The 15,864-nt window shown below is 40.8% G+C and overlaps 2 protein-coding genes across 6 annotated transcripts; both read right to left on the minus strand.

The window, feature by feature from the left end:
* Positions 1–236: 236 nt before the first annotated feature.
* LOC129112303 (pyrin-like) lies at positions 237–5,519 on the minus strand. 2 transcript variants are annotated; one of them, XM_054624350.1, is made up of 4 exons: positions 5,419–5,519; positions 3,423–3,479; positions 2,116–2,410; positions 237–1,607 (listed from the first exon to the last, which is right to left on the minus strand). In XM_054624350.1, the coding sequence occupies exons 3-4, from the start codon at positions 2,393–2,395 to the stop codon at positions 508–510; spliced, it is 1,380 nt and encodes a 459-aa protein (XP_054480325.1). In that variant the 5' UTR covers positions 2,396–2,410; positions 3,423–3,479; positions 5,419–5,519; the 3' UTR covers positions 237–507. The 2 variants fall into 2 exon arrangements, with proteins under 2 accessions (XP_054480325.1, XP_054480326.1); XM_054624351.1 differs by lacking the exons at positions 3,423–3,479; positions 5,419–5,519 and having other exon boundaries at positions 2,116–2,498.
* Positions 5,520–6,561: 1,042 nt separating this feature from the next.
* LOC129112302 (pyrin-like) lies at positions 6,562–15,253 on the minus strand. Of its 4 annotated transcripts, none has more exons than XM_054624348.1 (4): positions 15,099–15,253; positions 9,758–9,814; positions 8,443–8,676; positions 6,562–7,934 (listed from the first exon to the last, which is right to left on the minus strand). In XM_054624348.1, the coding sequence occupies exons 3-4, from the start codon at positions 8,558–8,560 to the stop codon at positions 6,835–6,837; spliced, it is 1,218 nt and encodes a 405-aa protein (XP_054480323.1). In that variant the 5' UTR covers positions 8,561–8,676; positions 9,758–9,814; positions 15,099–15,253; the 3' UTR covers positions 6,562–6,834. The 4 variants fall into 4 exon arrangements, with proteins under 4 accessions (XP_054480323.1, XP_054480324.1, XP_054480320.1 ...); XM_054624349.1 differs by having other exon boundaries at positions 8,443–8,686; XM_054624345.1 differs by having other exon boundaries at positions 8,443–8,737.
* Positions 15,254–15,864: the final 611 nt, after the last annotated feature.

Raw genomic sequence — 15,864 nt, forward strand, 5'->3', positions numbered from 1 at the left:
AATGCTTCCTTTTCATCCCCCTTTTTTAACTCCTTGATTTTACACCCCTTGCTGGTTGGCTTACTTTCTCAAACCAACTCTCTCTGTGTCTGCAAGCTCACCGTGTCCCAGTATTCCATTAAAACATTCCACTACAGTAAACTTGTGAACAGGACTTTGCATGATTTCTACAACAGTAGCTAACTTGGAAAGCCAAAAGACAGATACAAGGAAGGGATTTCCACACTATTACATTAAAGACATTTATTCAAAGAAATAACTCTTGATCAGGGTGCAGAGCAAGACAGCACACACATATTTAACTCTTTTATCAAAGAGGAAGTGGCACCATCTAGCTGTGCAGGTTGGGTACAACCAAATTCCAAAGACAGTTTCAAAGCATATCAGTCATCTCCTACACTGTTTTAGGATCATTAACTTGGTTAATCACTAACATCACAATTGCAATTTTTGGGGGATGTTTCTTAAATTGTAGAATCAGTTGTAGAAGTAGATGCTATATCAAATCTAATCGTTGTAATTGACAGGAGAGATGATCAGAGGGGTGGCGTTTTTTCCATCGAAATGTCTACCGGGACTAAAGAATGGGTAGAGTTTCTCAGTGAAGGAACAGTCAGTAAAGCGGTGGATAAGGTCTTCAGAGTCTACGTCATAGAAGCACACTAAACCCTTATCATAATCCACAAACACGCCCACCTTCTCTGGCTGATTTTTTACAGTGAGATTGACAGCATGAGCGTTGTACTGATTTCCTTTCCTTAAACATATAGTCCAGTAGCCATTGTCGGGGCTTGCTGAGATGGACCCCTTCCTGTTGACCGTCTCTTTGACGACTCCTAAATCCCAGGAAGTCTTTCCTTTAACCTGAACCTCGTAGTAAAACCTCCCTGAAGAGAAACTCTCCTTTCCTAATACATTTATAGCACGATTAAATATTTCTGGGTTGTCTGGGAGGTTTTGTATTGCGTCACCACAGTAAACTTTTTTCCCATCGTCAGACAATATGAGATTGGCGTTTGCTGTATCAGGATCCAAAGTCACATCCTTAGCAAACTGCTGGACCCTTCTCAGTTTGAATTTGGCGATCAATTTCTCCTTCTCTTTACTGAGTGTTTCCACCAGTTGATTCACAGCGGCCCCCACACTTCCCCCATATGATGCCGGAGTGACGCTGACTTCTGTCCAGTTCTTGGTGGGTGGAATAGCATTCAGGGATGAGAAGTTTTGCAGGAAGTCAGGGTGGTCCGGGGTGCGTGAGAGCTGCTCCACCTCAGCACCTCTCTTTGTCAGCTCGGAGATTTCCTGCTCCAGCTCTTGGATGAATCCTTTGGCCTGTTTCTTTGTCGTTTCCCGCTTTTCTTTAATTGCCAAATTGAGATGAGCCAGACTGTCTATGACAGACTGCTGCATAACAGCATAGACCTGCTCACTGTCTGCGATGTGTCTGTCTGCAGATTTACTGTTGAACTCTTCTGAGCTGTTGATTTCCAAGATTTTCTTCTGTCTCTCCTGGATCATCAGCTTGATTTCATCCTCTGTCTTCTCAAGCTTGGACTTCATTCTTCCATATTCACAATTGAGAGGAGCAGAGTCATGGTTCTTGAGTTCTAAAACAAGGCAGAACACAAACACATCTGGTCATTCTTACAGAATGGCTCTCTGTATTGATGACAGTCAATTGTTTACTTATGTAAATCTGAGTAAGGATGATTATGATTTACGACCCTGATCCCGATCCAAAGACCTTTAATATCTGATCTGATACTTCCATTTATCTTAATGTTGATTAAATATGTATCTAAAACATTGAAATAATAGCTTTAAGAAAAGGAGACCAGGGAATTGAGATCCGTTAGCCTTAGAGATTAGCGAATTTGTGTGTTTTGCCAAACATAACACAGTTCCTTAAAGAAAGGATTGTGTTTTGGTCCGCTTTATTTTTTCCGATATGATCCATTAAAAATATGCAGATGCTAAGGATCTGCTCAGGACATCTCTGATTTAATTAAAAAGTTATTGTTTGAAAACTATACAGAATCCATAATGATCCAATAATGTAAGAGATCATTAGTTCTTTTTTAAAATTCTTTATATTTTCACCTTCCCTTGACTTACCTTTTCGTCTTGAGTTAAGAGTGTTGAACAAACGCTGCTTCAGATCATTCCTGCTGATCTCCTCTAAAATGCTCATGGTTCTCTCCAGAGCTCCAGTGCGGGGGTATTTTTGCACCATCAGATCCACCGTGTCCTGTCTGTCTGCCCCCTCCAGCCGGGCCACGGCGATGGCTGAGAAACCTTTAGGGATGTCATCTTGCTTCAGGAACCACTTGAACTGCTTGAACTGTTCTTCTGAAAGGTCCTCCAGAGTTTTCCAAAGGTCATGAGCTGCCATCATGCTTCACTAGTAGAACTAAGAATAAAGTTTTTCTAATTGGATGAACTAAAGCCCCTCTTTGACCCAATAATTCCACAACTTGGTATTTTTGAACAAGAGGAACTTTTGCTCCTTCAGGGGCGACTCCTCTGGTTGTATAGAAGTCTATGAGAAAATGACTCTACTTCTCTCTTGATTTATTCCCTCAGTAAACATTGTAAACATGAGTTTATGGTCTCAATCTCTAGTTTCAAGTCTTCTTCAATACAGCATGATGTTCATTTAGTAAATGATGCTCCATTTAGAGTCAAACAGACCATAAAGCAGGGGATGCTTTAGGGCGGGGCTACTGTGATTGACAGGTCTCCACCACAGTGTGGCCCAGTCTGGGAGCTGTCCGTGTTTTCATCTTCCAACTTTAACTCTTTCACAGTGTGTTTTCACCTCATAAAGGTGAAAGGCATTTGGATGTACTTGGCTCCAAATTGCCGAACTTGAGGCTTCAAATGTCAGCCCACAAACTAATTAGTGATGTCATGGTGACTACGTCCACTTCTTATATACAGTCCATGGGCACACATGGACTGTAAATATATTCACTAAATGTATGTGTTTGGGTGAAACTTATCATCTCCAGTTCTGACATTAGTTTGAATAACAAAACCCAGGTACAACAAACAGCCTCAGATCCGACATCTATAACTGACAAATGTTAATTTTTACATAAAAATACATCTCTAGAGGGATAACATCTGCAATAGTTATTTTGAATGTCCAATGTTCAGGAAATTTCATACTGAATAAAAACAGGATCAAGTTTTGTCAAAAAAATAAAAACATTTCTTTTTTTAAAGCACTGTGAGGCCAGTTCTGACATGTCAGCTCTCACCCGTGATAAATAGTTGTGATGAAATCTAGGAACATTTCAGATCATATCTTTACTTCACATACTTTTAATAAAAATAAAAAAAAGACCACATTTCTTATATACGAGTATGTTCTTCAGTGTTACACTATAATCATTTATTCATTAATCACGTGTGCTTACCTGTTAAACTCGTCCAGATGAGGTTTATAGCCGTTGCTGCTTCTCAGCCGTTCGTGTCTGTTGAGGTAAAGATTCATTTCAGTTCATATCAGCTCACATGACTTTGCCTTAAAAACTACTAAGTCCCACAATGCACCACCGGCAGGCCAGTGCAGGCTGCTCATTACCCTTTTAAGTTGGAACACCTGTGAATGGAAGGTCTCTCAGCAAACATCTCAGCAGAGAGAGCTGATTATTCAGTCGATAATATCACATGACCATTCACCTACACTGAGCATGTGGATACCGGTGCACACAGGAAGTAGATTGGTTGCTTAGTTACAGAAAATACAACAAATTATTATTGTACTCTTAAATTAAAAAAGGTTGTGTTTGATGCTTATGATCAGGAAGTTGCATGTCTTGCTTTATCTCTCTCCCACACTCTCAAATTTACTTTAAAAATGAACACATACCAATCAAAGTTTTAAAAGATTATGATCAATAAACTTGGTCAACACATGTCTCTTACTCCTCTCATCAGTTTTGTTGTCTGTTTTCACACTTTCTCACTTTCCACTGGTGGCTGGAAGTTCCTTGTCATGCATTTATGCTTTTGTTCGTGTACAGTTTCTATGTGAACTTCACAACCGCTTTGAAGAACAAAATAAGCATTAATTAGAATTCAATTCAATTCAGTTTATTTTGTATAGCCCAGAATCACAAATTACAAATTTGCCTCAGAGGTCTTTACAATCTGTGCACATGCGACATCCTCTGTCCTTCCCTCACCTCCTCTGTCCTTAGACCCTCACATCCTCTGTCCTTCCCTCACATCGGCACAGGAAAAACTCCCCTAAAAAACCCCTTTAACAGGGAGAAAAAAGGAAGAAACCTCTGGGAGAACGACAGAGGAGGGATCCTTCTCCAGGATGGACAGAATGCAATAGATGTCATGTGTACAGAATGAACAGCATAACAGTTCTTAGATACAACACATTCAATGTATATGACATAAATGATTCATATAATAAAACTACTTATAATAACAGCAGCAATTATTGTAGTAGAATTATAATTATGAAAATAGGGATAGTAATGTGATTAATAACAATAATGGAAGTAGCAGTGGGTGTCAGTCGGCTCACAGTATTGTGTCCATCACCCTCCTCAAAGCTGCAAAACGTGACTTGGAACATCCCCTCTGTAGGGCTGATAACGCCGCCTCGGCAGTAGCAGAATAATCAAATGCAGAATTTAACTGCTCCCGTTTCTGCCCGTCCACACTACAACTCAACGCCGCTGTTTTCAAACTACAACGGCGTCAATACGCTTTCCAATGTCTCCGTTTACAGGGCTCTCAAACTCCCTACTATGGATGCTAGAGGTTAACATAGCAAAATATATTTATTTGTTTGTTTGTTTGTTTGTTTGTTTGTTTATTTTGCAGGGACAATGCACACCAACAACAGTCATGAAAAGACCGGACCAAGCTGCTGAGTGTCTGCTCGTTGCTTGACTGATAAGATTTAAATTCAACTGAAAGCTAGGATAAGATAAACCTTTATTTAAACCCTCAGAGGTCTCAAAACATGTATGATACCCACTGCAGGGCTTAATGATGGCCTAAACATTATTTAACATGAACACTGGGCTTCCATTAGAGCGCTCACACAACTGTCACACTTTACTGTGTCTTGAAAAGTGAAAGTAACCAACTGAACCTTGTCCTGATCTCCTCAAACCAGCTGTGTACACATTGCAATGTCTCTTGCTAAATCATTCTGTATTTACTTTTACTTTTGCTGAGAACCATTTAAAAGTCACAAAATAGTGTAGCAATGCCATTTTTTGAGGGTTGATGGATTTTATATGGCTGTTTCAAGGACTGAAGTAAACTGAAAAAGTCATCTCTCAGCAGACACAATGAGAAGGTATACACCTTAAAAAACTGCCAGAAACTACACATGTAATATACATTCAACCAATACAACATTTAGCACAGAAAATAACTCACCGTGCTAGATTCAGCACCTCCTTTTAGTCCTTCAGATGAACAGCACATCTAGAGTATTCCGTCTATTCTAACATTGGTCATATACGGTTATGAGCCTCAGTGGCAGCTTACTCTCTCAGCCCTCGAAACTTTCCACTTCCTGTTCATGACAACGGAGTGAGTCTCCTCCTACCCCTTGAGAACCTTGCTCACATCAGTTACACAGGAAGCCCCATGCTCACAGCTTCAGACCAGCTGCAAAAACTCTGGCACATTATTTTCAAGTACAAATCTTAATTATTGAAAAATTTAAATGTTTACCTCAAAAACTGTTGTTTTCTTTCCAGATTAATTATGAATTGTGATGTAATACTTATTATTAGTTATTTGTAATAAACATCCGATATAGTGATTAGTTATTCAATTTGTTAAAAATGGTGTAATCTAACAAAGTACATTTATTCATTTACTGTACTAAAATGTAATTTTATGCTAGTTTATTCCTCTGCCCCTCTACATCTCATATGTTAATATTGTCTTTTTGCTTTTCTACATTTATTTGATATCTTTGGTTACCTGCAGATTCAAAATATTAATAAAAACATCAACTAATAAATGCTAATATATTATTATTATAGATTAAACTACCAAGTAGTATACAAAGTAATAAAATAAGCTCCACCTTTACAAGCTGCAACATTAAAAACACATTAATACACAAGAAATTATAATCCAATAACATAGTATATATTTCTGATTCATGAGAACTTTTCATTTTGGTATATAAGTATATTTTGATGCTAATACTGAGTCACACTTTTGAATGAAATTGGACTTTGATTGAAACAGAGTGTTTTACACTTTAGATCAGTTCTGAACCCCGGTGCAACATTTTCTCTACCTGCTGGTGATAATCAACTATCATCTGGCAATGCTTCCTTTTCATCCCCCTTTTTTAACTCCTTGATTTTACACCCCTTGCTGGTTGGCTTACTTTCTCAAACCAACTCTCTCTGTGTCTGCAAGCTCACCGTGTCCCAGTATTCCATTAAAACATTCCACTACAGTAAACTTGTGAACAGGACTTTGCATGATTTCTACAACAGTAGCTAACTTGGAAAGCCAAAAGACAGATACAAGGAAGGGATTTCCACACTATTACATTAAAGACATTTATTCAAAGAAATAACTCTTGATCAGGGTGCAGAGCAAGACAGCACACACATATTTAACTCTTTTATCAAAGAGGAAGTGGCACCATCTAGCTGTGCAGGTTGGGTACAACCAAATTCCAAAGACAGTTTCAAAGCATATCAGTCATCTCCTACACTGTTTTAGGATCATTAACTTGGTTAATCACTAACATCACAATTGCAATTTTTGGGGGATGTTTCTTAAATTGTAGAATCAGTTGTAGAAGTAGATGATATATCAAATCTAATCGTTGTAATTGACAGGAGAGATGATCAGAGGGGTGGCGTTTTTTCCATCGAAATGTCTACCGGGACTAAAGAATGGGTAGAGTTTCTCAGTGAAGGAACAGTCAGTAAAGCAGTGGATAAGGTCTTCAGAGTCTACGTCATAGAAGCACACTAAACCCTTATCATAATCCACAAACACGCCCACCTTCTCTGGCTGATTTTTTACAGTGAGATTGACAGCATGAGCGTTGTACTGATTTCCTTTCCTTAAACATATAGTCCAGTAGCCATTGTCGGGGCTTGCTGAGATGGACCCCTTCCTGTTGACCGTCTCTTTGACGACTCCTAAATCCCAGGAAGTCTTTCCTTTAACCTGAACCTCGTAGTAAAACCTCCCTGAAGAGAAACTCTCCTTTCCTAATACATTTATAGCACGATTAAATATTTCTGGGTTGTCTGGGAGGTTTTGTATTGCGTCACCACAGTAAACTTTTTTCCCATCGTCAGACAATATGAGATTGGCGTTTGCTGTATCAGGATCCAAAGTCACATCCTTAGCAAACTGCTGGACCCTTCTCAGTTTGAATTTGGCGATCAATTTCTCCTTCTCTTTACTGAGTGTTTCCACCAGTTGATTCACAGCGGCCCCCACACTTCCCCCATATGATGCCGGAGTGACGCTGACTTCTGTCCAGTTCTTGGTGGGTGGAATAGCATTCAGGGATGAGAAGTTTTGCAGGAAGTCAGGGTGGTCCGGGGTGCGTGAGAGCTGCTCCACCTCAGCACCTCTCTTTGTCAGCTCGGAGATTTCCTGCTCCAGCTCTTGGATGAATCCTTTGGCCTGTTTCTTTGTCGTTTCCCGCTTTTCTTTAATTGCCAAATTGAGATGAGCCAGACTGTCTATGACAGACTGCTGCATAACAGCATAGACCTGCTCACTGTCTGCGATGTGTCTGTCTGCAGATTTACTGTTGAACTCTTCTGAGCTGTTGATTTCCAAGATTTTCTTCTGTCTCTCCTGGATCATCAGCTTGATTTCATCCTCTGTCTTCTCAAGCTTGGACTTCATTCTTCCATATTCACAATTGAGAGGAGCAGAGTCATGGTTCTTGAGTTCTAAAACAAGGCAGAACACAAACACATCTGGTCATTCTTACAGAATGGCTCTCTGTATTGATGACAGTCAATTGTTTACTTATGTAAATCTGAGTAAGGATGATTATGATTTACGACCCTGATCCCGATCCAAAGACCTTTAATATCTGATCTGATACTTCCATTTATCTTAATGTTGATTAAATATGTATCTAAAACATTGAAATAATAGCTTTAAGAAAAAGAGACCAGGGAATTGAGATCCGTTAGCCTTAGAGATTAGCAAATTTGTGTGTTTTGCCAAACATAACACAGTTCCTTAAAGAAAGGATTGTGTTTTGGTCCGCTTTATTTTTTCCGATATGATCCATTAAAAATATGCAGATGCTAAGGATCTGCTCAGGACATCTCTGATTTAATTAAAAAGTTATTGTTTGAAAACTATACAGAATCCATAATGATCCAATAATGTAAGAGATCATTAGTTCTTTTTTAAAATTCTTTATATTTTCACCTTCCCTTGACTTACCTTTTCGTCTTGAGTTAAGAGTGTTGAACAAACGCTGCTTCAGATCATTCCTGCTGATCTCCTCTAAAATGCTCATGGTTCTCTCCAGAGCTCCAGTGCGGGGGTATTTTTGCACCATCAGATCCACCGTGTCCTGTCTGTCTGCCCCCTCCAGCCGGGCCACGGCGATGGCTGAGAAACCTTTAGGGATGTCATCTTGCTTCAGGAACCACTTGAACTGCTTGAACTGCTCTTCTGAAAGGTCCTCCAGAGTTTTCCAAAGGTCATGAGCTGCCATCATGCTTCACTAGTAGAACTAAGAATAAAGTTTTTCTAATTGGATGAACTAAAGCCCCTCTTTGACCCAATAATTCCACAACTTGGTATTTTTGAACAAGAGGAACTTTTGCTCCTTCAGGGGGCGACTCCTCTGGTTGTATAGAAGTCTATGAGAAAATGACTCTACTTCTCTCTTGATTTATTCCCTCAGTAAACATTGTAAACATGAGTTTATGGTCTCAATCTCTAGTTTCAAGTCTTCTTCAATACAGCATGATGTTCATTTAGTAAATGATGCTCCATTTAGAGTCAAACAGACCATAAAGCAGGGGATGCTTTAGGGCGGGGCTACTGTGATTGACAGGTCTCCACCACAGTGTGGCCCAGTCTGGGAGCTGTCCGTGTTTTCATCTTCCAACTTTAACTCTTTCACAGTGTGTTTTCACCTCATAAAGGTGAAAGGCATTTGGATGTACTTGGCTCCAAATTGCCGAACTTGAGGCTTCAAATGTCAGCCCACAAACTAATTAGTGATGTCATGGTGACTACGTCCACTTCTTATATACAGTCCATGGGCACACATGGACTGTAAATATATTCACTAAATGTATGTGTTTGGGTGAAACTTATCATCTCCAGTTCTGACATTAGTTTGAATAACAAAACCCAGGTACAACAAACAGCCTCAGATCCGACATCTATAACTGACAAATGTTAATTTTTACATAAAAATACATCTCTAGAGGGATAACATCTGCATTAGTTATTTTGAATGTCCAATGTTCAGGAAATTTTATACTGAATAAAAACAGGATCAAGTTTTGTCAAAAAAATAAAAACATTTCTTTTTTTAAAGCACTGTGAGGCCAGTTCTGACATGTCGGCTCTCACCCGTGATAAATAGTTGTGATGAAATCTGGGAACATTTCAGATCATATCTTTACTTCACATACTTTTAATAAAAAAAAAAAGACCACATTTCTTATATACTAGTATGTTCTTCAGTGTTACACTATAATCATTTATGACAGACAATTCATTATTCACGTGTGCTTACCTGTTAAACTCGTCCAGATGAGGTTTATAGCCGTTGCTGCTTCTCAGCCGTTCGTGTCTGTTGAGGTAAAGATTCATTTCAGTTCATATCAGCTCACATGACTTTGCCTTAAAAACTACTAAGTCCCACAATGCACCACCGGCAGGCCAGTGCAGGCTGCTCATTACCCTTTTAAGTTGGAACACCTGTGAATGGAAGGTCTCTCAGCAAACATCTCAGCAGAGAGAGCAACAAACAAAGGATTCAACTCGTGGTACAACCAAAGGAGCCACTGGTACGGTAACAAGACTTTTTATTGTGATGATTGTTTAGTAATCATTTATACAGACAGCATGCATATCAGTTTGCTGCATGCATATGAGTTTGGCTTTTTGGTTGAGTGTATTTTGTTGATTGTTCAACTTAGGTTGATGTTTGATGAGCTTTCCTTAAAAACACCAATGCTGCATACTGTTTGCATTCAACAGTCTCTTAGTCATTAGTTGGGATTGTTTCAGAAATTCCACCTGTTGCAAGCCTTGGTACTTGGTACTGAACATTGTTTAACATTTATTTGCATGTTTGGATAACTTATGCTTTTTGTGTTTTGAAGGTTTTCAACCTGATAGACCAACCACTCATCAACAAGAAAAAATAAGGAAAAAATAAAAATTGAGCTGTGTTGGAAAGAGTTGTCCCGTGCGTCCTTTGAGGTTCATGTACCAGGCCATTTCAAGTTGGGCAATAGTTGAAAAAACACCGAGGAACTTGACAGTTGAAAACCACGCGAAGCAGCCTGGACTGAGGATAAACGGCTTCAGACATCCAGAGACAAGCTGTTAACGCAGAGGAAATCAAGATGGCAGAAGACGCGCTGGGGAAGACGGTCAAGCAGCTCAAAAGAGAGAGGACCACTGCAAAAAGCAGCTTCACCAGACAGGCCAACTTCATTTCCAGAGGGGTAAGCAGCATGCTTGAAGCAGAGCTAAAGGAGGAGTTTACTGAACTCTCAGACTGTTTTAGAAAACTGCTTGATGCCAATGATGACTACAGGGTTGGACTTCTGGCTGAGATTAAAAAGCCAGAGGAGGAAGAAGTAGTAGTGCTTGAAAAGCAGCAAGAGGGTGACATTGAGAGGACAGAAAATGAAGCTGAAACTAAATTTGGAGAAGTAAAAGATACTGTCCAGACGAACCTGTGGTCAAGGTATGGCAAAAATGAACTCAAAATGGCAATTGTTAGAAGCAGAAAATGCCTGTGATCAAGCAAGAGATGTTGTTGTTGAAAGTACTAATATGGAGTGCTATGAAGTGCACCTCTTAGAGAAGCGGATAAAGGAGCTCATGTCAGCTTGGGAGCGATGGATCCCTGCATTATCAAAGGATGAGCTAGATAACAGAGTCAAGGATCTGAGAACAGCTAGCAACAGGCTTGAACATAGAAAAGCTGAATTCGTCACTGCACGGAGAATTGCAGAACAAATGCTAGCCACAGAAGCTTCAGGAGGTGGGAGGGGGAGAACACTGCCCACATCAGCAACACCAATCATGAAGATCAAGCCAACCACTCTGCCCATCTTCAATGGCTGCAAAAGACAATATCACAGATGGAGAAAAGACTGGGAGAGCCTACAAAGGAAAGGAGAGCCAACTGGATCACCTGAAGTCAAGAAAATTCAGCTCCTGGATACTGTGGAGGACAAGATTTCAAAGGACCTCAGACTTTCAACCTGCAACACTGCTGAGGATATATTCAGAGTCCTGGAGAACAGGTATGGCAACAAGTCAACCATTGCCATAGAAATCTTTGAGGAGCTGGAAAAGATGCCACATGTGAGGGGGAACCAGCCAAGGAAAGTCATTGACCTCATACAGTCTGTGGAAAGGGCCCTAACAGATCTCACAGAGCTGGGAAACTCCGGAGCCATAAAGAACCCACTGGTAATTAAGTCTATTGAGAGTAAGTTACCTGACTTTATAAAAAGAGACTGGCTAATGTTTATGGTCAACCCTGCAAATGATGTCACTTCAGACAACCACTTTGACATGCTCTTAAAATTCCTAAAAAAACAGGAAGAAATCCTAGAGAGGCTTGAACAGCTAAGGATTGTGGAGAACATGGAGAAATCAGACCGTCCAGAAAAGAAATATGAGCAGAAATATGCTTCAACAAGAACCACAAAGAAAGGAGAGCTGGAGGATGTGTGTGGTGTGTGTGGTGATAGTGGACACAATAACAAAATCTTCTTCTGTAGGAAGTTCAAAGGGCTGAAGCTACCTGAAAAGAAATCTGTCTTAAAAAAGCTGGGAGCGTGCATAAAATGTCTTGGATGCCATGATGACGATGGATATTGCAGAGGTACCTTCCTATGCAGAAATAAAGACTGTAAAAAGGGAGGAGGCACCCCAGACCACCATTACTTTCTCTGCCCAAAAGGAGAACTAAAAAGGGGTGAGGAGGAAAAGAGTGGAAAAGGCAGCAGAGGTAAAAGCAAGCTAACAGAAGAACAAGAGGAGTTCTTGTCTGAACTTTCCCCAGAACTAGCAGAACGGTGCAAAAAGGCTTTCACCAACAAAACTGCAGTTACAAACAATGCTAAAGACCAGTCAGAGCTTTTAGAGAAAAAGGGGCTGTCTGAACTTCCTGTCATCATGATGCTGATGGAGGTCACTGCAAATGCAGGGCAGAAGATTGGGACTCTAGTTGACCTTGCATCTGACACAAACTACATTACCCATAAGGCTGCTGACAGGCTGAAGTTACAAAGTGAGAAAATAACCTTAGTTGTGCACGGGGTTGGTGGAATGACCATGAAGGTGAACACTGAAAGATATTTCCTCAAAGTCAGAGTCAGAGTCAGAGTCAGGCGTGCTGACGTACTGCGGTAAGCGTGTTGCCTCACTTCCGGTTCTCAGCGTAGTTAATAGTGTACTTTTCGCAGCTCCAGCGAAAACTAGTGAATTGTGTGACATTCTTTATTATAGCGGCTAATTACCTGTTTTACATTTAAAACACTTGAACACTCGTAGCTCACATCTTAATTCAGCGACTTTTCGCTTAAACCAACAGTTTACACGTTCAGTTCTCATTTAGCTTAGCAGCTAGCGATGGCTCTCCTTCCCTCTCTCCTCCTCCCTCCTGCTCAGTGTGTCTCATGTTTAGCCATGCCTCTGCCTCCTTTACTGATAAGGGTTCATGTAACAAATGTAGTTTGTTTGTTAGGTTGGAGGCGAGGCTAAGTGAGTTAGAGGCTCAGTGAGTTAGAGGTTCAGTGAGTTAGAGGTTCAGTGAGTTAGAGGTTCAGTGAGTTAGAGGTTCAGTGAGTTAGAGGTTCAGTGAGTTAGAGGCCCGGTTCCGCACCATTGAAGCTCAGTCGTTAGCTACTGCAGTTAGCCAGCCCACCCCCGTAGTCGGTGCGGGCCAACCAGACGTAGCTCCTGCTAGCCGTCCCCCGGCAACCCCCGAGCAGCCGGGAGGCTGGGTGACTGTCCGAAAGAAGCATAGTTCTATGTCGAAGCACACGGGTCACCACCAACCGCTTCGCGTTTCTAACCGGTTCTCCCCGCTCAGCGACACACCCGCTGAGAAACCAACTCTGGTGATCTATATATACATATATATACTGTACATACATACATACACACACCCGCTGAGAAACCAACTCTGGTGATCGGCAGCTCCATTCTGAGAAACGTGAAGTTAGCGAAGACAGGGGCCATAGTTAACTGCATCCCCGGGGCCAGAGCGGGCGACATAGAGTCCCAATTAAAACTGCTGGCTAAGGCTAAACGTAAAGACAGTACGATTGTTATTCACGTCGGCGGTAATGACACCCGATTACGTCACTCGGAGGTCACTAAATTGAACGTGGAATCGGTGTGTTCCTACCACTATCATTATTAGTCACATTACTATTATTATTGCCTGTACTATTATGCTTTTTGACTTGCTTCTACCCTGGAGTCTTTGTGCTTTCTCGCTTCGCAGGCTTCTATAAATCGTGGCTGTACCTGGACCGTGGTCGTGCATCCTGCTACGGCCCTGCTGACACCGACTGCTACCACCATCATTATTATTACTCGTCACATTACTATTACTATTACCTGTACCATTAAGCATTTTAGCTTTACTTCCACCCTGAAGCCCTTTTGCTTTCTCGCTTTGCAGGTTTCCATGAATCGTTGTGGTACCTGGACCGTAGTCGTGCCTCCTGCTGTGAGCCGACTGACAGCCACTGCTACTTCGATTATTATTATTAGTCACATTACTATGCCTATTTTCATAATTATAATTCTACTATAATAATTGCTGCTGTTATTATAAGTAGTCTTATTATATGAATCATTTATGTCATATACATTGAATGTGTTGTATCTCTGTTATGCTGCTCATTCTGTACACATGACATCTATTGCATTCTGTCCATCCTGGAGAAGGATCCCTCCTCTGTTGTTCTCCCAGAGGTTTCTTCCTTTTTTCTTCCTGTTAAAGGGGTTTTTTAGTTGTTTTTTTCCTGTGCCGATGTGAGGGAAGGACAGAGGATGTGAGGGAAGGACAGAGGATGTGAGGGAAGGACAGAGGATGTCGCATGTGTACAGATTGTAAAGCCCTCTGAGGCACATTTGTGATTCTGGGCTATACAAAATAAACTGAATTGAATTGAATTGGAAACTCCTCAAGGAACAGAGAGGGCACATGAACTTGTCTGCTACGGCTTGGATGAAATTGCCAAAGTGCACAAAGTAATTGAACCTGAGAAGTTGCAGAAATTCTTCCCAGAGGTCGAGCTTGAGGAATTGAGAAGGCCAGAATAAAACATTTCTTTTTTCTTTTCTCCCTTTCAAAACCAGACTAAAACCTCACACGACCTAGACCAACACGCTTTACCATGAACAAAGACAAAACAGGAGTTCAAAGAAACAACCAACAAAGAAGGGCAAAGCCAAATATGGGATTCACTCTCTGTGGACACCATCCACATCTCTGAAGCCACGGTGCTGCACAGAGGTGAGCCACTCACTCATTTACATAAACAAGGTGAAGTCGACTTGATCTCACGGCACATGGATTTCTAGGCACTGTGCCAAAGTCCTATATTCAGGTGGGACCAAGTAAAGACAAACACTGAGGTTAAACTAAATTCCACTCTGTTAACACTATAAAAACAAACCCACGAAAGAGACAGTTCTGGACTTGCAAGCACCCGGCATGAGAGAAGAAACACATTCCAACACCCCAGATGAACTCAGTAAACCAGCCGAGGAATTATCGACCGAACGGCTCACTATCACCGTGACATTTGAGCACTGTAAACACAAAAAACTAGACAAAAGAAACTGCTGAAAAGAACAAACTAAATTACCGGTATCCAGGGGAAATCCCACAAAGAGGTAAAATTCCAAAAACAGCTGACAGAGGAAGGAAAAAAGCAGTTATTTAAGTGGAGACATTATACATATACAGGCTGTTGTTCAGCAGATAAGGACGTAACCCCCCCTCTGCTACACGAACACTCAAACCCTGCCTTCGCTCTCTGCCACGTAGACACATACATTCCCTCTTCATCCCTCCTCTTTCTCTCTCTCTCTCTCTCTCTCCATCTCACTCTATTAAAGACACATGGATCACTTGTTACGCCCACCAGAGCGTAGTATGCACATCCTAGGTTTCACTCTGCCCTGATGGTCTGTTTTTTGTGTGTTTTGTTCTTTATTGTAAGTCGCTTTGGATAAAAGCGTCTGCTAAATGACTGTAATGTAATGTAATGTAATGTTGTATTTTTGCATCTATACTTCTTTGACAATTCAAGTCCATTTTATTTATAAAGCCCAAGATCACACGTTTTCTTTAAGAGTCTTTGCAATCTGTTCAGCATTTTATTGGGGTCAAAGTAACAGTCTATTCTTTTAAACACCTGGAGGGAATTTGTTCAAATTTGGAACTGATTGATTTTGGTGGTCAAAGGTCACTGTGACCTCACAAAACACGTTTTAAGCCATAACTCAAAAATGCACATGCTTATCATGACAATTTCACACCAATATCTAGAAGGCTAAAAGGAAGTGATGTAAAAATGTAGTTGGCATTATGATTGGTAATTTTCATTACCATCTTCTTCTGCTAAAGTG

Source organism: Anoplopoma fimbria, chromosome 23 (assembly GCF_027596085.1).
Source record: "Anoplopoma fimbria isolate UVic2021 breed Golden Eagle Sablefish chromosome 23, Afim_UVic_2022, whole genome shotgun sequence".
Classification (NCBI taxonomy): Eukaryota; Metazoa; Chordata; class Actinopteri; order Perciformes; family Anoplopomatidae; genus Anoplopoma; species Anoplopoma fimbria.

Excerpts from the sequence above, each read along its gene's own strand:
- LOC129112302 (XM_054624345.1), bottom strand. The coding sequence starts at position 8,722 with ATGATGGCAGCTCATGACCTTTGGAAAACTCTGGAGGACCTTTCAGAA. Across the intron at positions 7,935-8,442 it reads TCTTAACTCAAGACGAAAAG|AACTCAAGAACCATGACTCT; the intron begins GTAAGTCAAGGG and ends GCCTTGTTTTAG.
- LOC129112303 (XM_054624350.1), bottom strand. The coding sequence starts at position 2,395 with ATGATGGCAGCTCATGACCTTTGGAAAACTCTGGAGGACCTTTCAGAA. Across the intron at positions 1,608-2,115 it reads TCTTAACTCAAGACGAAAAG|AACTCAAGAACCATGACTCT; the intron begins GTAAGTCAAGGG and ends GCCTTGTTTTAG.